General features: G+C 40.1%; 2 protein-coding genes across 5 annotated transcripts in view; both read right to left on the reverse strand.

The window, feature by feature from the left end:
• Positions 1-4,463: 4,463 nt before the first annotated feature.
• On the reverse strand, positions 4,464-11,259 carry zgc:91890 (solute carrier family 52, riboflavin transporter, member 3-B). 2 transcript variants are annotated; one of them, XM_018683461.2, is made up of 4 exons: positions 11,103-11,259; positions 6,422-7,505; positions 6,188-6,311; positions 4,464-5,230 (listed from the first exon to the last, which is right to left on the reverse strand). In XM_018683461.2, exons 2-4 carry the CDS (start codon positions 7,456-7,458, stop codon positions 5,018-5,020), a joined length of 1,374 nt encoding a protein of 457 aa, XP_018538977.1. In that variant the 5' UTR covers positions 7,459-7,505; positions 11,103-11,259; the 3' UTR covers positions 4,464-5,017. The 2 variants fall into 2 exon arrangements, with proteins under 2 accessions (XP_018538977.1, XP_018538969.1); XM_018683453.2 differs by lacking the exon at positions 11,103-11,259 and adding an exon at positions 9,089-9,256.
• Positions 11,260-13,060: 1,801 nt separating this feature from the next.
• Positions 13,061-24,399, reverse strand: part of macf1b (microtubule actin crosslinking factor 1b) — a 29,541-nt gene continuing 18,202 nt past the window's right edge. For all 3 annotated transcript variants that reach the window (XM_018683333.2, XM_018683325.2, XM_018683316.2), the window contains 26 exons: positions 24,248-24,370; positions 24,062-24,163; positions 23,519-23,620; positions 23,190-23,354; positions 22,887-23,042; positions 22,356-22,553; positions 21,950-22,078; positions 21,652-21,822; positions 21,380-21,535; positions 21,050-21,256; positions 20,814-20,933; positions 20,559-20,728; positions 20,277-20,436; positions 19,921-20,115; positions 19,472-19,597; positions 18,998-19,141; positions 18,465-18,653; positions 18,174-18,288; positions 17,859-18,025; positions 17,422-17,584; positions 17,182-17,336; positions 16,999-17,073; positions 16,542-16,659; positions 15,643-15,788; positions 15,161-15,281; positions 13,061-15,013 (listed from right to left, as the gene is read on the reverse strand). In XM_018683333.2, the coding sequence (XP_018538849.1) occupies positions 14,988-15,013; positions 15,161-15,281; positions 15,643-15,788; positions 16,542-16,659; positions 16,999-17,073; positions 17,182-17,336; positions 17,422-17,584; positions 17,859-18,025; positions 18,174-18,288; positions 18,465-18,653; positions 18,998-19,141; positions 19,472-19,597; positions 19,921-20,115; positions 20,277-20,436; positions 20,559-20,728; positions 20,814-20,933; positions 21,050-21,256; positions 21,380-21,535; positions 21,652-21,822; positions 21,950-22,078; positions 22,356-22,553; positions 22,887-23,042; positions 23,190-23,354; positions 23,519-23,620; positions 24,062-24,163; positions 24,248-24,370 (3,699 nt within the window). In that variant the 3' untranslated portion in view covers positions 13,061-14,987. The remainder of the gene's footprint in view (positions 15,014-15,160; positions 15,282-15,642; positions 15,789-16,541; positions 16,660-16,998; positions 17,074-17,181; positions 17,337-17,421; positions 17,585-17,858; positions 18,026-18,173; positions 18,289-18,464; positions 18,654-18,997; positions 19,142-19,471; positions 19,598-19,920; positions 20,116-20,276; positions 20,437-20,558; positions 20,729-20,813; positions 20,934-21,049; positions 21,257-21,379; positions 21,536-21,651; positions 21,823-21,949; positions 22,079-22,355; positions 22,554-22,886; positions 23,043-23,189; positions 23,355-23,518; positions 23,621-24,061; positions 24,164-24,247; positions 24,371-24,399) is intronic.

A 24,399-nucleotide genomic window follows, 5' to 3' on the forward strand; every position in this document is an offset into this window, starting at 1 on the left:
TTAGCAGGTTCTAGCTTGCTTGTTTAATAAAAAATCACATTGTAGTTTTATAGGTGTTAGATGCTGGTCATTTAACTTCATGGAGTCGTCAAAGCAAATTAGCTAAAGCCTGGTCAAGAAAACGTTAGGTGATGCTAGATGATATCAACACTAATTTTGCATATGAGTGATGTAATGTAATGACATAACCACCATATAAATCCAAATTTTTAAAAAATAAAATTAAAAAAGTCAAACTAAAGGCAGCTAACTCTAGCTACCTTTGTTATTATTATTTCTCAATCTGCTATCATTACGTCAATATGTATTTAAATCTACCTCTGATTTAAAAAACTTATTATGTAGGCCGTTGTATAGACTGTGTGTAATAAATAGAGGGGATCCAAACACTGAAATGATCTCTGTAGTGAATTCTGTATTTTGAGAGGAAAAATAAGAAAAAAAAAACTTCAGTCAAGTTAAATTTCATTTTAACACAAAACCAAGGAGAAGCAGCTCCCCAGACAAACACTGAGGATCAGTAATTGTTTCTTTGCTAAGAAACATTCACAGCTCGTTCACACTGTCTGGCTGCTGATTGGTGGATTGAATGTGCTGTCGCCCTCCCCCACTCACTGACCATGGTCAAACAAGAGAGCCACAGGCACATGAAAGCACATTTTACTCAAAACTATTAGTGACTGTTCCCATGTGGGAAGAGTTACAGTCTGCCCAAGGAGTCTTTAGATTTGATCAGTCACTTTTTTTAAGTTACTGAGGACATCTTGAAAGTCACCAAATCTAGCAGAAAAAAATCATTAAGTTGGCAACACTGCTGACAGTTTCACCTTAATGACAAGACTCCACCTGGCAAAGAAACACCAGCTATCCTGGCTCTGTCCAAATGTAAAAAAAAAAATGAACAAATAAAAAACCACAACACTATGTCTCATTATATCTTGAAAATCTCAGGAAGTCACTGTGCCCAAGACATCCCCGTGAAAAGATGACTTGTTGTTTTTGCACTTTGGATTTTGCATGGATTAAAATGAGTTTAAAGGGTGCTGATAGGTGGATTTTTTATCTTTGAACAGAGCCAGCCTAGTTGTTCCCCTCCATTTCCTGTCCTTATGCTAAGCTAAGCTAATGGGCTGCTTGCCCCAGCTTGCAGCTTCATATTTACCACACACACATTAATCATCTTACCTAACCAAAAACAGTGAATTTCCCAAGAAGTCAAACTATTCTGTTAAAAACTTTTTCCACTAAGCAGATTTACAGATCCTGATATCTCTGCACCCACTGCATTTTTTATCATATACTGATTTGGATGCCTTCAGCAAATAAGTCTTCGTGATACTTGCAAGAAAGTGATCTTACATTTTAGAACTCCAGAAAACATTGAGGTATCTCCCTCTTTGACTGCAGCATAGGCATTCTGATTTATATAAACTCCTACTGTGTGTGCATAGCACAAGAAGCACCAATAGCAGATTATTTAGCCTTTACTTTAGTGTTTGTGTGTGTGTGTGTGTGTGTGTGTGTGTGCATCTCAGCCAGTCTTAGCTGTCATCAGTCTGTCAAGGTAATGAACCCTACTTTACTGCAGCCTCCAACAGCTCTTTAAGGCATACTTCACACCACTGAAGAAATACACTCAGGTATTAGTTGTTCTGCCTGGATGGTCTGCTGGATGATGGGTGGGCGGGGATGTTATTAGGAGCATTCATCTACAAGGCTCCCCAAGCCATACTATACTGAAACTGACCACAAGACAACCCTATCATCCTCAAAGATTACCTGTCTCCTGCACTGTATATGAATGTTTTATCATAAAAGCTTTTCTTTTTTGCTAAGTGCCTCCTTGAGTGTTTGCTTTTAACTTTTGATTACTTTATGTCTTGTTGTGAAGAAGAAAAAAGAAAAAGGCCCAGCCCATTTGAATATAATGGACTTAACGGGAAAGGTAGTCTCTGTTGCTTCATTGAAAGGATGTAGCGCAGTGGTGTAATCCACCACAGTGGGTGTGAAAAAGTTTGGACAAAGTGGTAATTTTAGTGCCTTGGGGTAAGCAGAGTTTTTATCTTGACATTGTCAAAGTGGGCCAAGCAGGTGGAGAGAGTCAAGGGAGAAAACTGATATGACACAATGGTATACATAAAATGGCATGGCAGGGTTTGTATGGGATCCATATGTTTCTGTCTGTGAGGAAATATAGGATGTCATGCATTATGGTGTAAAAAGACTCATTTAGAACCATTAAAAAAAGCCTGATTCAACTTGTCTGCTTTTGATGTAGCGGATCACATCGCATTTGGCTCTTTTATATATATATATGATAGCTGAGTTTCTCTTTTATAAAGTCTTGAGTCATTTAGAAGAAAAAATATTTTTCTCTCTTTTGGTCTAGACACTGAGGTTTCCAGCCCTTAGCCCCCCTCCTCTCCTCCTCTAGGTTTTACCAGACGTCGCGTTGTGAGAGGGGAATGGTCGATTGCATAACGGCAGGCGAGACTTGATCGTTCCTGGCCTTCTCACAAAATTCAATCATTCTCTGCATACTCCAATCCCATGACGGCCCATTAAAGAGCAGCACGGGCTAGGATTTCCCCTCATGTGTTTTAAATTGAAATTACGGTCACAAAGTCTGCCATATGCATGAATCGAGGAAGACAAGGAGCTTTGGGGAAAAGGAGATATCAAATAGTTGGACTGAAGGAGAGAAAAAGAGAGAGGTAGATGGCATGATAAGGAAGACTGCACTCTCCCACTTTCTCTCATTATGTGCCATTCTGCCACCCACATTCACATTGGGTAGACTGTCCACCTGTCTGAATCTCAGTGCGCTCTGATTTGGATCATTTCATAACACTTAAAGGGACATGTTTGCATTTCTTAATGAGACAATTTCAGAAAAAAACATGTTAGACATGGGCCGAGCCTTGAATGTTTCCCCATACACAGATATTAAGCTGTTGCTAAAATCATTCCAAACAGGTCTGCAGCTTTTAAAGTCAGCACATCATAAGTCATCTAAACTACAGGAAGAGATAAGGAGAAGAGGTGAAGTATGAGACACCAGGAGATGATGACCCCAGATGTTCTCTGAGGAACCACTGGGATCTGAATCAGACTCTGACTGGCCATGAGTTCCTCATTCCTATTTGTCCCCGTGGACCAGAGGAACGATAAATACACACACACATACACACACACATGCGCACACACACACACGCACACACACACACACACACACACACACCTACATGGATAAGACACACTCTCTCTGATTTAGTGTGAGGAGGATATGATGCAGACGTGAGTGCGGTGACCTGGGCAAACACCCCAGAGAGATGCATCCCTCCTCCACCTCAAGTGAGGCTGAGTAATATTTATGTACTTTTAGGCAGAAAAAAAAAAACAAAAAAACAGTAGTAAGGCAGGATCAAAGAAGGCAGAGGAGTTTATATTTATGCTCAAACTGGGTGTAAAATCTTGTGTAATTCCATGAGCGTGCAAAAACTAAATCTTTTCTTAATGTCTCATTTGGATAATGTGACTTCATCAAAGTAATTTTGAGTTACTTAGTGTGCAGATCAAAACTGTAGAAGCATTTGAATCTTGAGATTTGACTGCAGACATGAGATGCCTAGAGATTAATCATACAGTGACATCTAGTGGTGAAATGAAAGATGTGCAGGGTATTATTTAATGCCTCATTAGACTGCTGGCTTGTGGAAAATAGAGTTAATGGGTGGTAAATTTGCTTACAAATACACCAATATTTAATGATAAATTATAATGTAATGGAATTTTTTTTTTTTCTTTTCAATGGTAAACTGGAGAATAAGTTTCCCAGGCACCAGCATTATGTGCCACCTCCAGGAGTGACTCCCAGTTCAGATGTGCACTCCCTCAGACAAGCCCTGAAATAGAAGTTTACCAGCCTACAGAAATCAAACTGAAAACTGCTGGACAAGAATGGCTGACTGCTGGAGACACTGGGGAGCTGAGCCTGAAAGAGACTGAACTGAGCCAGAACATCAACAGGTGCATTGCTAAGGATGAGAAGTTGGAGAAGGAGCTTGTGGAGAGGGAGCAGAGCTGGGAGAGGAGACAGAAGGAGATGGATGAGGAGCTGTGGACTAATAAAGAAGATGCTGAGAGAAAGAATAAACCAAAGAATTAGAAGGGAGCAGAAAGAGCCACAATAGGAGAAGGAGGAGGTTGCAGTATCTCATGCTCAGATTGGACAGGATGAGGAGGTGAGGGTAAAGAAACGGGGCTTCTGAAGCTGGGATGTTGAGAAGAAAAGCAGCCACAGTGACAGAAAAGAGGAAAAAGGTGCTGCTTGTCTGGAGAAAGACAGCAGAAATTCATCCATCCCACAACCCCACCTCTTCTCTCTCCCTCTCTATGGCTGGTTTAGCATAAAGGGAATGTTCAAGAAATTTTTCAGAATAAAACATTCATTTAGACAGCAGTAAAAACAAATGTTTTATTTGGTATGGTTGCAGTTTCTCCATTCTAGTAGCATACATAAAGCAAGTTGTAATGTTAAATACTCCAAAACCATAAATTTATCAGTGTTTCAAATTAAGGCACATTTTAAAGCCAAAAGTACCACAGGTTCTTATAAAAGAAACATCATTATACTTTCACATTATGTTAACAATTCAAGTAAAACAGCTTTGACCTCTGAATTGAAGGAATTGAAATATACACAGCAGTAAAATACCATTTAGTTGGTCTTGTGTGGTCTGAGGCATTGACAATGTTGACGCCATTTCAAACAGAGCTTACTCTATATATCATAAATACAAATATATGTGTAAAGCATGAATTTATTATCTGACTCACAAGAGCACGTCTGCAAAAAAAAAGGAGTGATATAGTAGTAGATATTTGACTCTCACTTTTGTTGAATCAAGCTGGAATATGTAAAGCATGTGACTACAATGGGTTCAGTGCTTCTAAGGTAAGTGCAATTTGTATTTAGGTTTTGTACAGCAGTGTTTAACTTAAACATATGTATTGTCTACATTGGACATTTTGTGTTGCAAGCATCACCTGACTTAAAAAGTCCATAGACACTGACTAGTGGAAACATGGATATAGCTCCAACCATGGAGCCCAACTGCACTACTGCTCCACACCACACCAGGGCACTGTGGCCTTCATCCCTCAAGATCACCCCAATGATGACCTTCACGTAGGACAGGGACAGGACAAACAGGATCCAGGCCAACACCTGCAGCACAGATAAGGTGAATATTATGCAGTGATCACAACTGACATTCAGTTCCCATTGCTCAGATACTGCTAGGACTGCAGTGTGTCCTGGTTTAACCTCAACATGTTATCTAGCTGTGTTTCAGCTCGGTATTTTGCCATCATGGGCAGGTTTGAACAGGAAGTTTCTGTTCCAAACAAAAGAGGAATCAGTTTACCCATTAGCTCCTCTTCTCCGTTTGAAGTGCCACCAGTTAATAAAATCACCTGCTGAGGTGTTTTGTTGTTCTACTTCTGTTTTGTTTTTTGTTTTTTGTTTTTGTATTGTGCTTAAAACAACTAACAGCGTTTGTTTTAACTATGTTTTTTCTTGGACTCAAATGCTAAATATTTTCAGAATTTTCTGGTTGTCTTTTAACTTTGCATTTTATTTCATTATTTATCTATTAATATTATTATGTTATTGTTTACTCTCTTTTATTGTTTTAGCACATTATAACTCTTGTAACTTTTGTAAGAACCCAAGCCCCCCCTGTTTTTTAAAGCTAAATTTTCTACAGCAGCTTAATGCTTATGTTTCTTTCTGTTGATAAAATCCAATGCTGGCAGATTCAGGTGGTGATGATATTATCAGCCCTTTTCAAAACTGCTGGCTAATATGCAAGTAAACAAACACCTCTGTGAGGGTGAAATTTTCCTTAGGCAAAATAGTGCTCACAACAGAAACGTGGTTTGACAGTATTGTCCTCATAAAGTCAGACAGGATTGCATTGACATATCTTAAAACCTGCCAAGCACAAAAACCTCCCAAATCATAAGTAATGTGAACAGACATGTGGATTGTACTTTCATTCCTTTACAAGGTGTAGCATGAGCCATGTGTACAAGATAGAACATGTGATCAAAAATAACCTCTATGTAGAATGTATTTCACAATCTAAAGAAATGTCTGATTCATTAGGTGAAAAAGTCTTACTATGACTACAGTTCCAGAAACACTGTGGACCAGCAGGGGACAGGGACTAAGAGCAGCCATGGCCATGATGTAGGCTCCAAATCCAGTCCCAAACATGGTCAGGAAGCCCATGAAGATGAGAGACCTAGAAACAAAGTTAATTCACAAGGTACAACTGAGAACACTGCACTGCTAAAAAAAAAAACGGTACTACTTATGAGACTGTAAAGAGGTGGTTCCAGTAATAACTCTTACCTGATTGGTACACACATGGCAATGAAGCAGGCCACTGGGTTGGCGACAGCTGCCATGGTAGCAGCGAGATGGTAGGCTTTGTTCCCATAAGGCAGACAGGAGTAGGACTGCACTGAGGGCAGCACTGCATTGGTCAGCGCGTTGACCCAGGCCAGCACCACAAAGATGAACACCACCTCCAGACTGCTGTACGTCCCCCTCCCAAAAGAGCTCCTGGGTACCCTCCGGACCGACTCCAGGGGACTGATCATCGGCTTCTGCTCTGGTGTCTGAGCGTGCAGAGACAGACTTTGTTCCCTCTTCCCCTGAGCCAGATCATCACTGAAGTACAGGTCATTCTTCCTCTCCCGAGCAACAGCTGGGTGATGGTTGAGTAGGATGAAGGCTACCAGGGACACGACCATCATAGCACTGAGGAACACAAAGAAGACCTGGGCAGAGAACTTAGCGGGCTGGTAGACGGCCTGTAGCTCTGCACTGCCGACCGCAGTGGCATTATCAGCTATCTTGTTGGCTGCACCAGCCAAAGTGGCATTCTCACAGTGTACCACACCAACACCTTGAATCAGAGCCACCAGTGCAGGCACCAGACCACTGAGACCCTCACCTGCAAAATATGTGGTGAGGTACTGCGGACATAGCCGCATCATGAAAGGCAGAAAGGTAACAGAGGAGGTGCAGTCTACCACTGAGAGCAGGAAGCTTAACAGCAGCAGGGGCACACTGTGCAAAGAGTCCCCTATTGTCACTGTGTGATTCCAGAAGAAAGCCAACAGGAATGTGGCAATGATCCCCAACCCCACAATGCAATAGATGACTGGCCGCTCATCCAGCGCCCCTGGGCGGAATCGGTGCATCAGGGTGATGAAGAGAGGACCTATGTTGGCCATCTGGATGAGGACTGTGAGGTATGAGGGCAGGTACCACCCCTCTGGAATACCTGGTACGATCAAGGGGAGCTCCACCCACATCCCATTGATGGCCACCCAGGACCCCATACCAAATAGGCATGCCAGCACGTGAGTGAGCAGCGACATAATGGAGGCAGGAATGAGGTAAATCCAGAAATGTAGATGCACGCTGTCTGGAATACACAGAACATAAGCCAGTTTGAGTAGTAGAATGTAAAACTTGAAGGATCATCACAATCTTAAAAAATATTGAAAGCGTTTGCAGAAAATCAGTAAAAGAAAATGCAAATTAATGAGTATTTCCATCCACTACTGTTGTGTGAATATTAGGGGTTTGGCAAAGAGATCAACAGATGGTGGCACTAATGCTCAGGTGCCTTTTAACTACTACAGAGGAGGAGGACACAATGTGATGAAGAGCTCCAGCCAAACCTGTAATGAATAAAAACACAGTGGAAAAAAATGACATGTTCCTCAGGCATGGTGGTGCTTTGAGTAAAGTATATCACTGTTTACCATGTCCATCATCTTAGCTTAGCATGTTAGCATTTTTTTAATTAACACAAAGAAGAAGCTGATGAGAATGTCATTAGTTTTGCAGGTGATTAGTCATAAACACAATTGCTAGTTTTAATTTGATGATGGTAGAAAATGGAAAGTTAAAGGATCATCAGGGTTCTTACAGTCTATCCTGAGGAGGACATTAGTGGCAAGATATTTCAGTCTGGACCAACTAACCAACATACCAACATTGCCATCCATAAAACCATACCTCTAGCATGCTAACAACAACAAATGCTATCTTGGATGTTTGGGACCCACATGACAGCAAAAATATAAACAGTTTAAGCATAATGTAGTTTAATATCTCATATTTGTCAATGAAAAAGAAAACATGTGTCCATGTGGCTGAGGTTGACCTTCCCAGTCTCTCCTCTTTCTCTGCCTCTAATTCTATCTGTCTCCCATGTGGTCTCTCACAAGCAATGCCTAACCTTTCACACACTGACACACTGCTCCCATAAAAAGCACCATGTGGTTGTGACATAAACAGACACATTAAAGGGGAATGATGGTGAAGGTGTGAAATGAACCTGTAACCACTGTCCAATTAAAAATATAAACAAATAGTAAACTATCATTTAAACAATATAATAGTGTACTACTGTACTATGCAGACAAATTAGCATGTGTGTTAATATTTTGTTATTGAAACGTCTCTTCTGATCTTCTGATGTCTTGTAATAGGACAGTATCCAAAAAAAAAAAAAAAAAAAAAAAAAAAAAACTTAAAAAAACTCCCATTTGGAAAGAGGGCAGGGCCAGGAACCTTTGGTGAAAGATGATTACAATACTAAATTCAGAATAACCAGAAGCTGACCAAAATATAAATGAATAATCAAAATTCAAAATATGTATGTATATATATATATATATATATATATATATGTATCAAACTTTTGAAAATTAAAATCAAGCATATCAGCCTCATTCAGAAACAAGGAAGCAGTGCTGACTATGTCATGAGGTAAAGATGATGAAAGTTCCTCTTAATTGATTATAATTTTCAAATGTAAAACTACAATGATTTCTTTTAATCATGTTACATAGTATGGGAAGCAGATGGAGCAGAACTAGGAGCAGATGGAGAGAACGATCTGAGCCTTGTGGTTCTAGGATAACCCAGCAATCCAATAACCCTTATTCCCTTCATACATCACGTCTATCTGTTAGGTGTCAGAATATATCATCTTACCTTGTTCAGGACACACCCAGAAAGATATCACTCTCCTCTCTCCTTTCAGAACCTTTTAGTGCATTGTGGCCACAGTTCTTTTCTGTAATATCAGCCGTAAGTATGTATATGTGTGTGGATTCCCTCCCCCTTTTCTGCTTCCGTGTCTCCATTGCACTTGACGGGGGGAGGGACTGCACAGGCGCACATGTCCTCTACCTCCATGACACCTCCTTCTATTGGAGGATGGTTTCAAATTCAGGCAGCCATGTGCTCCCTTTCACTCTGCCTGGGAGCTCACCAATAGGAGGGAAGAAAGTTAAGGGGAAGGTCCCAGGGAGAATAGCCCCTCCTGTTCCTTTTCCCTCCCCCAACCAGCATACGACCTTGTGGTCTGCCCTCGTTTAAACACACAGGCTGTGGTGTGACTGAGAGGATTGAAGCTTGTAGCTTCATACTGAATTACATACTATTTATTAGACATAGCACACTGACTTTTCCTCTGTTTCCTTGTCGCCGCCTCAGTTTATTTACTATGGTCTGGAGAGCCTCTAGTGGATTCTCCTTGTACAAGTCTTTTGCATAACCCGGCCCATCGCATGTTTGGGTTGCATCTCTAGTTTCACAATCACCCTTGGTGTGATCGGAATTACTCAACTGTAAAGACCAGTCTGTCAACTTCAACAGCACAGGCATGACATTGCAGTTTAGATTTCCAATTCAAATTAGCTTAAAGATAAACAGTCATAACCTTTAGTGAGGTTATTTTAACCACCTGAATATGCCAAATAACAAGGTCAACACTCTACATGTTCAGGCATTTGCATTTAACACACATTTTTATTAATACAGGGTTTTTTTTAAACATGCCATCACTGCCAGACACTATTCTTGGATTATTGATGTCAACAGCAAGGAAGGAAAAAACAAAACTCAGAACCAGACTCTACTGTGGTTCCAGCTCCATTGACTCGTCTGACCCCTGCTGAACCTGCTGTCATCACTGCAGCACAGGATAAGCCGACCATTAGCCTGGCTGACATGCAGCACAATGTCTATGTTTTTTAGCCGCAGTGGGACCGTTGCTCTAAGGATTTCAGTGTTGGTTTTTGGTCAGTTTGACCACCTCTTGGGTCCAGAATACAAATCTCAAAAACTGCTGACACTGCTTGGCACCATGAAATTTTGGACAGACATTCATGATTCCCAGATGATAGATCCTCATGACTTTGGCGATCCCCTGACCTTTCCTCCAGTGCCACCATTAGATGATGCTTGAGTGAAAAGACAACTATTATCCTCCCATTGTTTTTTTTTTTTTTTTTTTTTTAATGTTCCTAATCTTACTAAACTTCACTATCTTAAGGAGGTTCTCACAATATAAACCAGAATTGTCCAGAGACAAAGCAGTACGTTTTTCAAGGTTGCCAACAACAAACAGGAGGATTAGGAGCAGCCTGGACAAGGCTAAGAATGTGGGCACCATGTATTATATCAGACTGCCACAGAGCAATAACTATTAAAAAGAATTAGTTAGCATTGTATTAAAAGATTCTTCTCTTGTTGACAAACTGTGAGTTTTGTGCATTTAAAATTTTGTTGCCTCAGTTCCATTATGAAATTACACAATAAAAGAAAATCAAATAACTGAAGTTAAAGCGGATAGAAAATGCATAAACATGTCAAATTATGCTTTTTGTATCCTAGAATATATGATTGATGTACAATAGCATCAAAAATAGACAATGCTCAGCTATGTAGATACAAATCTCATCACTGGGTTAGAGAGAACACTTGATAAAGTCATGCTAATTTCGAAGAGAGTGCTGTGAGAAATCTACTAAACCATTCTTTGGTTGCCAGAAGGAAAATAATTTGGTGTCTTCTTGTGTTTCTAAAATCCTAAACCAGACCAATTTCCAAATTTGTGACAAATTTCCTTATTATAAGATAAAACAACTTGACAGTCTTAGCTGCTTCCAGCATTTTAAATTAACTTAATTCATCATTCTAAATTATACAAGGTACCACCTACCTGCAGTAGGAATAAAAGTGCAGAGTCAATTCTGGTGAGAGGTTACACAAGCGCAGTGGAAACTGTGCCAAGGGCTGCTCTGCTCAGATGTGTAAAAGCACAGTGAACTATGCAAACACATTGGGTTGAGCGCTTTGAACTTTACCAGCCTAGATCTCTGGATTTGTGTCATGTGACTACTGAGGGCTGAGCCGGGGGTCCAGTTTGGGAACCAAAGTCCTCGGCAGCAGGGGTGGGTGGAGGAAGGGAACAAGGACATAAGGAGGCAAGAATGGAGAGATGAAGGATGTAGGAGGGGGAGCTTAGAAAATGTTGTTGAAATAGTAAAAGATACTGCAAGAGAAGACTGTACCTGCTACAGAAGTCTACTACAGGAATATGTAGGTTGTCCGACTCTGTAGACTGAGTGAGAGCAGCTTAGCTGAGCAGAAGATGACTCTGGACAGCTTTCTGTGATTTCTGAGTGGGTGTTTGGTCGGGGTCAGCCTGGCTTTTGTTCAGCACAAATTCCAGCTCAAATGAATGACCCCTGTTGGGCAGTAACTTCACTGGATGGTATTTCATTGGCGTGCCCTCGCACCCACCTCTGTACTGACTGGTACTACATGTTCCTTCCCTGAAATCATAACAACAATTAGTTAGTTGTTTCCTGGTTGTGGGATTTAAGCAAATTTAAACAGTTTGTTGCTGTCAAACATCGATTAAATCTCCTTTCCTGTCCCAAAATATCCAGTTGTATTATTTGCTAATTGGCCTTTGTAACGTTTTTCGTTACATAGCATGTAAGTCAATACACATATTGAATTGGGTCACTTTTGAGAAATGCTCACTTCATTGTACTTGTTGCTAAGTAGCTAATATGTGGCAGTAGTGACGCAAAACTCTTTAAAAGTTAGATTGATTGTGGAGCATGTTCAGCTTATTTTTCACAGACATAACTGCAGTTGTTCTTATTATTAAGTGTGTGTTTTTTGTTCTCCAGTTTAGCCACAGAAAGAATCTCAAATTGCTTAGAACAGAATACATGTATGAATATAAATAGATGAATGGTAATCAGTTAATACACAGATGAGTAACAAATGGACAAAATGTCACTCGTCTGTAATTAATCTGTAATTAATCATTTTTCAATAATTTTCCATCGGACAAATTATTGCTTGATCTCCCATTCATTCCAACTGAAATTAGTATAAGTAATGAAGTTGAGTTACCTGTTTCAGTTGTATTTCTGTAAGATGCCTCACTACAGTCAGAAAAGAATGAGTAAAATACAACATGTTCCAGGATCAGAAGATCCAAACCATCAAAGACATGTCTGCTGATTGCATGACCTCACCGCTCTACTAAACTCATCTGACGTTTGTACATTTGTGAATAAAAGTCACTGATGTCCAGTCACAGGACAGTGTTGTTTTGATAAAACTTCTGGATTGTGAAGGGTGCTCCTGTGACCTGGAGTCATGGTGACTATTTGTGTAGAAGTATAATACTCTGCTTTCTTTCTCAAAACTGCTGCGGCTCTGTTTTTAAACAAATATGTCTGTGTTATTGGTACTGCATGTACATTGCAAGTGGGTCTGAAAGATTCACTTGTTAGACATCAACAGGGGGGCTGCCTTAGCTGGGGATCCACAGATGAAATTTCTGCTATTGAGAATTCACCATTAAATAAGATAGCACACAAGAAAATGTACACCTGACCTTTATCCTCATTCTGTTGTTATGGAGACCGGTGACGCATTCTTTCAACTATATTTGGATTGTCAGAGGGACACCTTTGCATTGTTCAGCACCAAATGGCAGACAGACAATAATGTGTTAATGATGTATTAAATGGCAATTTAATACATCATTACAAATTTAAAGTAAAGAAATTAGTATACTGTGTTTTAATTAAACTGGTCATTTAGTTTGTCCAGTTGCAGCATATGAAAATAGCAAATAAATGCAGCACTGTATAATATGAAAGATGATGGCAAATAATTTTTATTTTTATTACAAAAAGATTTATTTTTTTGTACAAGTGGAGTTAAAATTATTAGTGACATTCATCTACAGTTTCCCTAAATTAGACATCAGAATGAGTGCTGGGTATAGAAACATTTACAGTACAGAAAGATTAGGGTGCATAGCAATAGTAGTGAAATCTGGCTATTGTATTTTTACAGTACAGTAAATTATCAACCTCCAAACATCAACACACTGAGGCCAAGAGGAAAAGGTATTATCATGTAAAAACGTTTTTGACTTTAAAAAATCTTTTACACAACTGCATAGACCAAATGCAAGTAAGTACATAAGCTACTGTCTTTGACCTCCGGTAGATCTAGTACAAAGGGACACTTACAAATACAATATCTTTACACAGCTGATAATATAATGTGAAGTATTTACTGCTCTATAATGAGGCACAGTACAGCACTGAGCAGCCTGTGCAGTAGACTTACCCCATTCTTTCAGGGTAAATGCGTTTCAATATTTTTTTGCTAAAACAAGCATATTGGTGTCTACGGGATCATAAGTACACCTTGGAGGAAACATACAGGAGGAATCTTACATGTTTCCCAAACACCTTTAAAAGTAGAGCAATAAAATTAAGACAGCTGTGAGAATTTCTGGATTGGAGATCAGAGAAATCAAACAGGAAAAACTGGAAAACAGAAAGAATATACATACACTGCTTTTGGTAAAAGATGCTTGAAAGAGAAGACAAAGACACTAAAAGACAGATTTCACTGAAACTACACCGTTCAACCACAGAGCATCACCTCCAGTGCATTCTGCTGAAAGACAATTGTAAAAAATTCTACATTTTTTATGAAACACAAACTAAAATTATAGCTTGTGTTTCAAAATTAATTCTCTTACTCATGACAACTGCCAAATTTCCCACTTAACAAAACAACCTATCTACAGTAGTTGGACACAGAAAAGTGCATTTTTATGAAAAGAATGTGCTAAACAAAACTTTCCTAAGAAGTAGTGTTATAAAGAAAACAACACATCTACAGTTTCACAGTAATGTTCCAGAGAAATACATACATCCAAAAGTAAAACCAATCCTGAGAAAATAATCTCTACAAATCAACAATGACCTGTTGCACTTCTGTGCATTGTTCATCAGGCAATCTCCAATGTTTAAAACATCATCACAATACAGAACAATACAAATTACATAATTATTTGAAAACATGGTGTCAAAAAAGGTAAAAGACAGAAACAGTGTGGCCCTGCCAACAATGCCATCTTCATGGAATGAAATAGAAACAAAAATAATATTAAAAAGTTGAAGGACAGCATACTGTACCCTTCACATAGTAATGGTTTTGGTATATGTGTTTTTTGGATGCTAGTTGGGGCAGTCAAACAGTACGACACCCTCACATACCATAAAGAAGTGTGTTCAAGCTGTATGTCAGTTTTAAATCAGATACACCATATTACTGCCCATTACTCTCAGGTTCTGGTACTGTCTGACTTTGCTTATCTTTGCAATCACAAAATAATAACAAGCTGGAAAAAAAAAAACAAAATTTGATTTAAGCAAGGCTCTGGCTATCATGCAATAAGCATCCATGCAGAACTTCTCAATTCCTACTATCTATGCAATCAGATACTAGTGTATGAAATGCAACAGGGGACAGAATCATCTTTGTCTTGCATCTGGACCAGTATCCTCAGTGTCCACACATTATCTTCACAGAGATGTATCAAAGCTAAAGACCCTTTAGCATCACCTCTGGTGACCTTCTTTGTTCTTTTCCATCAGTGTCTGCTTTTCAGGTGTGACTGATACTTCTGCTTATCACTCTGTTTTGGGGCCCCAAGGCTGTGTGTTTGGGTTCAGCACTGCAGCATACACATGGTGCTCGGAGGCAGAGGTAATCATGTGGGTAACCTCTCAGCTTCGTCTGGAGGGTGCAAAAGAATGTAAACACACAGGATGGGGTTAACTCACCAGTTCAGTATTTTTCATGTGTGTATCCAGTGAAAATGTCATCATGTAGGATGCACAACAAAGCCAATTTCCTTAAAACTAACAGAGGTGATTGGCTGACCTGACGGTGTGGACGCATTGTCCTCCCCTGTTGTGACAAACTGTAGATCAGACCCCAAAGCAGCTATTGAGCTCCTGGGGCGGATGCAGCGGTCACCTGAGAAACTCCTGCGGAGTAATGCCTAAAACAAAACATGTTCAACCAATTAAAGCAGGATATCTCAGTGGTAAAATATCTTAAAGTTACAAGTAGTTTCTCAAAATCACATTTCACAAAAACTCAGTTTAAAGGATGTTTAAAACTGAAAGTACTGTCCTTGTATCATTCAGAATTCATTTTATATATGATTGGATTCTGCATTTTAACTAGTTACATTAACATGGAGCTGACACTTAGTGGTTAGAATTGTGTTTATGATATAACAATAATGTCTCAAAAGTGTGGTCATGATATTAAATAAAGTATTAAAATAAAACATGTAGCACCTAGATAAATCGATGTCTATAAAAACAACAAAATGGTGGATAAAGTTGAGATCTTGCCTTGCGTGTCATGGGGCTGGTGGGAGCAGACGCACTGCTGTACAAGCTGAGGCTCGAGTTGGACCTGCTGACAGTCAAACCCTTAGAAGAGCTTCCTGCAGGAGACAAGTACTTCTCCTTGATCTTCAGGTTGGTCCGACCTTTAACTGTTAGGGACACAGCAGGGGAATTTCACAGAATACTGTAAAACTTGTAATTTATAGCAGCCACACCTTAAATAATAGCCAGCAGACAAGTGTGTCAGAATAATTAAAGCAAGGTTGCCAATAAAAGTCAGAGAAGAAAACACATGGTAAATAATCTGGATTAGAAAAATTACTAGAATGTTAAAGATTTGCCATAAATAGATTTACTATAAATGCTGACATGCACATCATTTTTATAGATTCGTGTACTGATTGTTGCTGTCCTATGAAAACTATGTATCGCCAAACTTTGACAACTTTTTTACTGAGGTAAGAGGAATGTCTGTTTTCAGTTTTGTGTCAAGTGTATTTTTGAGCTGTGGCTTTTTAAATCTTACTTACATTATTATATAGTTTAGTTTTTTTGTTTGTTTTTCAAATCACCACATTTAGAGATTTAGAGACGCATAGAGATACAACAAAATACATAACATTACTGTACAATGTCAGACAGACATTAGCAACAGCTACACTGTGGGATAGCATGGCACAAAACAGAAAACTGGAGCTAACATTCGTACGTTTACCTTGCATTAGAAAAAGGTTCATCTGACATTTGTTACCGACATCAATAAGGTCAGTTGTATGAATCTCCAGTGGATTTCCATACACATTATAAGTAAAGCACTTTCAGTCATGTGCTGAAGGCTTCTCATATTACAGATGTGCTTTGTTATGTCCAGTTTCTGCTGGTGTTAGGAGTAGTGGACTGACCTCTGCAGGGGTCATTCTTGACCAGGAACTCATCTAGAGCCGTCCAGCCTCCTCCCACCCTCACCATCAACGTGCTCCGCAGGATACGAACCATCCGCAGCTGTTGGGAATCTCCAAACTGCAGCAAACAGGCAATATACGTGTAGGTTACATGTTTGAGTGATAGAACAGAGGGTGATACTATTATTGTGTATTTTTAAGTTCTTATTACTATGGCATTTTTCATCTGTACTATCAAGATGATGGTCACTGATGTTCTCATAAGGTGTCTATACACCATGCTCTTTCCAATTACCCATTTCTTTTTATGTTTAAAATGAAGAGATCCTGCTCTCTTTAAGTGTAGTCCACAAAATCTCATGCCCCACAAACACCCACCAGACATCAGGTGATTAAAGCAGTAAATAAAAAAAGATGCTTCAATATTTTTTTAATCATTTGAATGATAAAGACTCACCCTGTATCTGTTGGCACTTATTTGTTCCACTTGGAACCTCTTGGGACAGTTGCACTGTGATACCTGGCGACTCACCTAAAAAGAAGACAAATAATAAGATAGAGTGACAGTGTTACAATAAATAAACCACTCTAATGGATCACACTACATTTGTGTGTTTTCTTACACACATGCAGTTCATACCTCTTCATTTATTTGATCTGCATCCAGTGTTTTTCTGTAGGGATCTCGGCTAGGATGGAGCGCACTAACAAACTCATAGTAGTCGATGTAGCCATCACTGTTCATGTCAAAGATGTTTGCCACTGCATTCATCTCCAGAGAGTTAGTGGGGAATTCTACAGGAGAGAGGAATAAAGAGGTTTTACCAAAACTAAGTGATAAACAGGTCACAACACTGAAGTGATTTATGATAGGTCTCACTAGAGGCGAGGACATAATCGATGAACTCCTTCTGGCTGATGCGTCCATCCTGATCGCGGTCGATGCTGCGGAACACGTCCAAGATCCGTGACTTCAAATGACTAATCCACTGTATGTAACGCTTTCGCCAAATATTGAAGTCGAAGTTTGCAAATTCTTCCATCTGTCCAGAAACATAAAATGTCATTTAACTTTACCTACAGTTGTTATCTCACATTAAAATTAGGCCAACAGTGTGTGAAGATTGTCAGTCATCCAGGTCATGGTTATCCAAGAAAAATTAACTCACGGGCAACTGGACATGGTTGTGGACAAAAAATAAAACATGTAGCAGACACCAAGTCCGGTTACCCTCTATTCAACTTCTCTAGGAGAACTAGGCCAACTGTATTGGCACCAAAACCTGCTAACAGCAGTATTTTGAAAGGCACAATAACCTCTCTGAGCGTTTGCTGGTGTTGTTCCAGACGGTTTTGTCTCGCCACAGCCAGGAGCCAAAGCTTCTGCCACTGACTGACCAGCTGACAGAGCTGTGGAGTCTGGGGGTCAAGGTGCTCCAGGGGAACCGGTACAACAGGCTGCAGCTTCATAGTGCTCCTCCTCTCTGAATGGAAAGACAACAATATGGGTGTCTGGAATCAGCTCAGTCAAATAATACATTTTTAACACATCATTAGCAGGGAGACAGGCATCAAGCTGTGACTTTTTTCATGCTTGAACTGTATTGTAAACAATTGTCCATGGTGACTTACTTGTGAGCGGCCTTTTACTGGGAGATCCTTGCTGTTTCGGAATGCTCTTGTGTTTACAAGATTTTGTGGCATGTTCAACCTCTGGAAATTTTTTATTTAACTCCTCCATGAATACCTAGACAGAGGAATGATCAGTCATAACATGGCATGGGATAGATGCTTCTTAATGTGCTGCAAGTGGGAAATTATTGGGTTACACTACTTTGTGATTTAAATGATTTTTAAATGATTTAAGTGGAGACTCAGTGAGGTGGTTGTCTAGGGAAATCATAGAACAGAGAAACATTGTACCGTGTGTTGCTCAGTGAGTTCTTGGTTCTGCTCTGTTGTCTCAGGCAGCGGCTCTTGGTCTCTGAGGTTCAGGGCCTCCTCTGCAGATGAGATCCAGTCTAAAAGTCTCTGGATTTCCTCTCTCTCTGCCTCCAGTGCTGCCAAGCTGGCCTGGATCTTCTGGCCCTGCTGCTGAGCCCAAGTTTGAACCTGAGTCAGAAAACAGGAAGAGGCAGGAAATTACACCAGTCACGCTTGGATGTTATCAAATTGTTTGTATGTGTGTATACTGGACATTTCTTGGGGGTGTGGATGTATGGCATGTGTAATTTTTATTGTGTTGGATGAGAAGCCAAAGACAAATTTCCATTAGGTGGACAATAAAGTTAATATAATCTAAATGGTGACACTCGTTTGCAGTTTAGAAATTATTAGTTATTGTATTCATATTTCTTTAATAATTTGTGATTTATTTAGGATACATGTAATCCCTAGGGGAGATTTTTTTTTTACATTGTTGCTATTGTTTACTATGTGGCAATGAAAGCACTCACCTCCTCATAGCGGGTTTTGGTGACACTGATCCAAGATTTGAGGGTGATTATGGAGTCTGGGTGACAGGAGGCCAGGATCTCCTCACCCAGACACTGGATGTTCTCTAACTCCACCTCCTGGGCCTGCAAAGCACTCATCGACTCCTATGGAAGGTCAGATAAAAGGATTTTCAGCATTTCATCCACTAACTTACAGGACACATGGGGTGCAAACCATTCATTCCCAACAAACAATTAACTGATTATTTTTCTTGTGTCTATACAACACAGGCTTCATGATCAAAGCACCTGCCCTACAAAGGGGTGAAGTGGGTTCAAGCATCTCCTTGCTTAACTGCTCTTAAGCCAAATACTGAATTCCAACACCAACTTGTTATGTAGCAGACCCTGACCTTTGACCCCTCTGGAAGTAGAAAAGATGGAAAAAAAATGAACTTCCCTACAGGGAGTGATAAAGTATCATGTTATACTGACCTTGTGCTGTTTGTGGAAGGCAAGCAAACCTTCCTCCTCCTCTGGGATCATCCCATATTTCAATATCCTCTCTGCCTCAGTAAGGCGCTCCATGAAAGAGTGGACAAGGCCATCAAACTTCTCAGCCTAATGAAAATACAGCAAGATAAGAACTGGGATTAGACTTCCTTATCAACTTTTATTAATGGTCAGATATAAGCTAGTCAACCATTATTCATTACTGGTATGGGTTGTATGGTTTAGGCAAAAACTAAATTTGAGAGAAATATGAATATTTGCAATTTCTGCAGAACAAATGTCAAATCTAAAGCCACTGTACTGATAATAACTTTAGTAAAAAATAACAGAATCAGTATTTAAAAGCTCATACTGGAAAAGTCAGTTTACTCTCCGACTAAAAGCATCAGCTTTTATGATTTTTTAGGGTTTTTATTTAGCTGGAGAACCACCTGCTGAAGTGCAGTTTCCAGCCTGTCTTGCTTGCTGACTGATAGCTTGCACACAGCCTCCCAGCGGCCCTCCAGTTCATCCATCTGTTCCTGCAACCAGTGAGCATCAGCTGTGCTGCTCCTGGTCAGATCCCTCACAGAGCGCTTCAGGGTTCTGATGCATCCGGCTCGCTTCCCTAACTCCTTCTGGAATGCCTGAGAGAAAGAATATTTGCTGAGACCCTGCATTTCCTTAAAGGACAGGTTCATGAAGAATCTGCCACAAAAATCTAGATAAAAAGTCAGTGTACCATACACTAACTTAACATCAATAAACTGGATTCATGGTATTATTACTGTAAGCATCAATGGTTTACCTTGTGTTTGTCTATTAGATTATTGACCATGTCTTTGTCTCCACCAACAGGAACATCCTCAGCCAGTTGGGGTTCTGCTCTGTACAACCAGTCATTCAGTGCCTGGAGAGCATCAGTGAATCTGCCTGAGAACAGCAGTGCTTCCTCCAGCTTATGCTGTCTGAAAGAAAACCACACACACAACACTGTACATTTTCAACATTACTCATAAAACACATTTTTTGTTGTACCATTTGAAAGAAATTGTGCTGTGTATGTTCATACTTTAATGGAGTTCCATACCTCTCCATGGACTTGCCACTGATGGTATCCCATGTGTCTTTGAGTTCAGCCAGTAGGTTTTCCAGATGTTGTCTATCATGGCTGGTTTGAGCTCTTTCATGGAGGTGGCGACCACTCTTCAGTGTGGCCTCATACATCGGCCTCTTGGACCTCAACAGTTTCTGGAACTCCTAATTACCAAACAACTGATCAGTAAAGGTACTCATAAACATAATGGATGTAACCAAATTGTATTCATTGTGATGCCTGCTGCACCTTCTGTTCAGTCAGCTGTTGTTTAATCTCCTCATGGGACACTGCAATCTCTTTATGTGTGTCTAATGTCTGTTCTACTTCAGTCATCCAGTCCACCAGGAGGCGCCAAGATTTACTGAACTGAAATATGAGAGATAAATACAGATATTACACATTCAAACTGCTTGGGTTCACATATAATTTGAGCATGAAAGTGAATGTCATCCATTCACAGTTAAGGTGATAAAGCGGTTCACCTGTCTGGCATTCTTTTTGACCTCCTCCAGCATTCTGCCTCTTTCTGAAGTACGCTGCTGTAGCTTTTTATAGCGATCCTGGACAGTCATTATTAGATTATGAATGACATCGCAGTCTTCCTTCCTGCTCAATTCTGTTAGTCTACAGCCTGTGTTCTCCACTATGGTCTTCTTCTCACAGTAACCGTTTACCTCATTCACCAGTGTCTGTAAAAAGAATGTGAAACGTACATCTGTGAACCAAAAACAAATACTTACAAAGGCATGTTTATCTTGAATCGGCAGAAAGAAGAAAGAGAGAAAGAATCCGGCAGGTATAAAAAGACATACTCTGTGATCCTGCAGCTGAGTACAAACGGTGTCCAGGACAAAGCTGGGGGAAGGAAGAAGCCCAATAGACTCTTCACATTTGCTCATCTTAGTGAGGAGTTCCTGGACGTTACTGTGGAACTCCTTGGCCAGACTCAATCCCTCTGTGAGCTTAGCCTGCACAATAAGCATTACACTACTATAAGTACTTATATTCACGATAAAAAAACAAGTTCATACTGAAAATGAATTTAATTGAGGTAATGCATGATGACTCTGTAAAAAGAAATAACCTTTCGCTCATGGACTTTGCTGTAAACAGATGCCCATTTCTGTTCCAGAATAGAAAGGCTGTGTTCAGTGCTTGATCCCCGCACAACATTGCTGCTCTCTAGCATCCTGTGGATGGCATTCTTCACATCTGTGTAGGCGTGGAGCTTTGACTCCATCTCATTGCACAATTCCTGTTATGTGCAGGGAGAGTCAAGAAAATCAGATTATAGAGGATATAATTATTTACACAAGGAACCAATTTTTTGTTTTCTTGATTGTATTTTACATTTTTAAAGCTAAAATTCTGGTAGCTCTCACCAAGTGTGCGCTAAGCCTCTCACTGGCAGAGTCTGGCATGCCCCACATGGTCTTGGAGGAAGACAATCTCAGGTCTGTGTTTTCCAGCCACTGCAGAAGATCCTGAATCTCCATTGTAACATCTTGGACCTGTAAAGAAAGCAATCATCAGTTAATAAAATTGATGCAAAATCAGCCATAACAAAGTTATTAATTCATTACATTAATCTTTCTCAGTTCAAATATCATTTATACCTATTCCAACAATCACCACAAGATGGCGTCATCACACATTGATATGAAGTCAAAATAGTGTATCAGGACATTGGACAGGACAATACAGGACAATACACCACATGCACAGATAACTATTTGTGTAATCCACGTTATGGCTGCAATTGTAACAAAATAATGGATGTCTCTTCACCTGACTCAGTCTGTTCTCTAGTTCCAGCTGTCTGCGTTCAGTCTCACAGCGGACAAACTCCCAGCTTTCATTGAGTTGCTCTAGCCGAGACTGCAGACCATGTGGACTGTCCCCAGACCCAACCTCCAGCAGCCCCCTTCCTGCCTGGTTCAGTGACTCCATCGTGCGAACATGTGACATGACATCATTACGCAAGACCTTTGAGAGGGAAGACGCATTGGAGGTTACTGATTTATCATGGCAGTTTGGATAAAGACAGGTTATAATAGGACAGAAATAATAGATGAGGTACAGACAGTGGTGGACACAACGATGAATGCTGTCAAGAGACAGAGGCCTGTTATAAGTTCAAGGCCAAGTATTCAGTGTTATTGGACAGATAAACCTGCAGTTACAAGGTTTTCTGTTTTCTGAGACCTTGAAAGCCTGAATGTGCTCTGTTACCTTATAGCCCACCACTGACCATACAGCCTTACAATGAAGCACTTATTTTTTATCACTATATATTGATGTAATCAGACCAGCACCAACCTTGTGTTTGGCAAGCTCTATTTCACAGGCCTGCAAGTCGATGCTGATTGGCTGGCTACCCTGCAGCTGTTCTGCTGTCCGGGAAAGCCATGTGTGCAGCTCATCCAGTGTGTTTTGGAACTGACCCAGACCCAGCAGTGCACACTCCAGCTGATGCTGAAAATGTAAGGATAGAAAGCTTTTAGGTGACATTGCATTATGAGTTAATGCTAAGTTATTATGAGAACAGTTGATTCTGTGTGTAAACTTTGTGACTTGATTATTATGCACATAAAATTGTGATATCTAATTCCATATTCTCACCTGTCTGCTGACCGTCTCTGACTCCAGGCCATCCCAGCGCAGTCTGAAGTCACACAGCGGAGAGACTGAGCCTGGCCGCTCTGAGCCTGGAGACAGCCGGCACACAAAGCGATGGTTCAGGCTTTCTATCTCAATCTTCTTCTGGTAAAGTTCTCGCTTAAATTCCTGAAGCAAAAAAATTAAGAATGAGTATATTTGGACTAACATTCAGCTCACTATTGCCATCACTGATATGATTTATGTAATAATAAAATACATTACCCATATAAAAAAAAAACATGATCTCTGAATAAAATAAGACCAGCACACTTGTACTTGTTCAAACTCACCTTGAGATCACATAGCTGCTCTTTAACTGATTCCAGGTCAGTTCCTACCATGAATTCTTCAGTAGACCTCAGCTCAGCTGACTTCAACCACTCAAAAAGACCCTATTAGCAAAACAATAACAGAGTATGCATATCAGCAAATGAGATACTGTCTGATCAGTTTGCTTCACTCAGCCATTAATTCTTACCATGTAGTGTGATTGTAATGGTTTTTGTTCTCAACAGTCAAACATGTATCTTTGTCTTTGATACTGTCTCACGCAGTTTACACCATTAATCTCATTTGCATTTGGCAGAGGACCACACCATCTGTCACTTACTCATAAGTAAAACTACAGGGAGTCAGAGTCTGAACTTTTCTATTGCAAGAAAAAAAAGACTAGCTTTGTCTCTGGCAGAATACAGTAACACCTGCTGCTTGAGGCAGGTGGTGGTGGCCAAAGTGTCCTGTCTGACATGTTACTGATCATGGCATATTTGTTAGTGTATAGGTTTGCATATACACATAATGGCAGCATATACTGTAAGTACACCCACACACACCTGCATAGTATCTTGATAGTGAAGCGCCATCTGCAGGGATTCCTCCAGTTTTTTGTGACATTCATTCCACAGTTTGCTCAAGTTGTTCCATGTGCAATAGAGCTTTAAAATAGAAGACCACAGGGTATTAAGCAAGTCAACACATCCTCATGAGACATAAATGCTTTTATTTGAATTATTGCTTACTTCATCTAGGCTCTTTGTGACATCTGGTTTGTCTGTATCCCCACATGCTGACATCAAGTCCATTCCCAGAACACCAAGCGTGTCCAGATCTCCCTGTAAACTGTCAATATCCTCCCTAACAGTCTGAAGTGGATAGAATGAAAAATGTTATA

Source organism: Lates calcarifer, linkage group LG15 (assembly GCF_001640805.2).
Source record: "Lates calcarifer isolate ASB-BC8 linkage group LG15, TLL_Latcal_v3, whole genome shotgun sequence".
In the NCBI taxonomy this organism is placed as follows: Eukaryota; Metazoa; Chordata; class Actinopteri; family Centropomidae; genus Lates; species Lates calcarifer.

Bases quoted from the DNA above. Each gene is read 5' to 3' on its own strand.
- zgc:91890 (XM_018683461.2), bottom strand. From the start codon at position 7,458: ATGTCGCTGCTCACTCACGTGCTGGCATGCCTATTTGGTATGGGGTCC. The intron at 6,312-6,421 runs GTAAGAGTTATT...CTTTGTTTCTAG, and splicing joins GCCATGTGTGTACCAATCAG to GTCTCTCATCTTCATGGGCT. The intron at 5,231-6,187 runs GTAAGACTTTTT...TCTGTGCTGCAG, and splicing joins TTTCTGGAACTGTAGTCATA to GTGTTGGCCTGGATCCTGTT.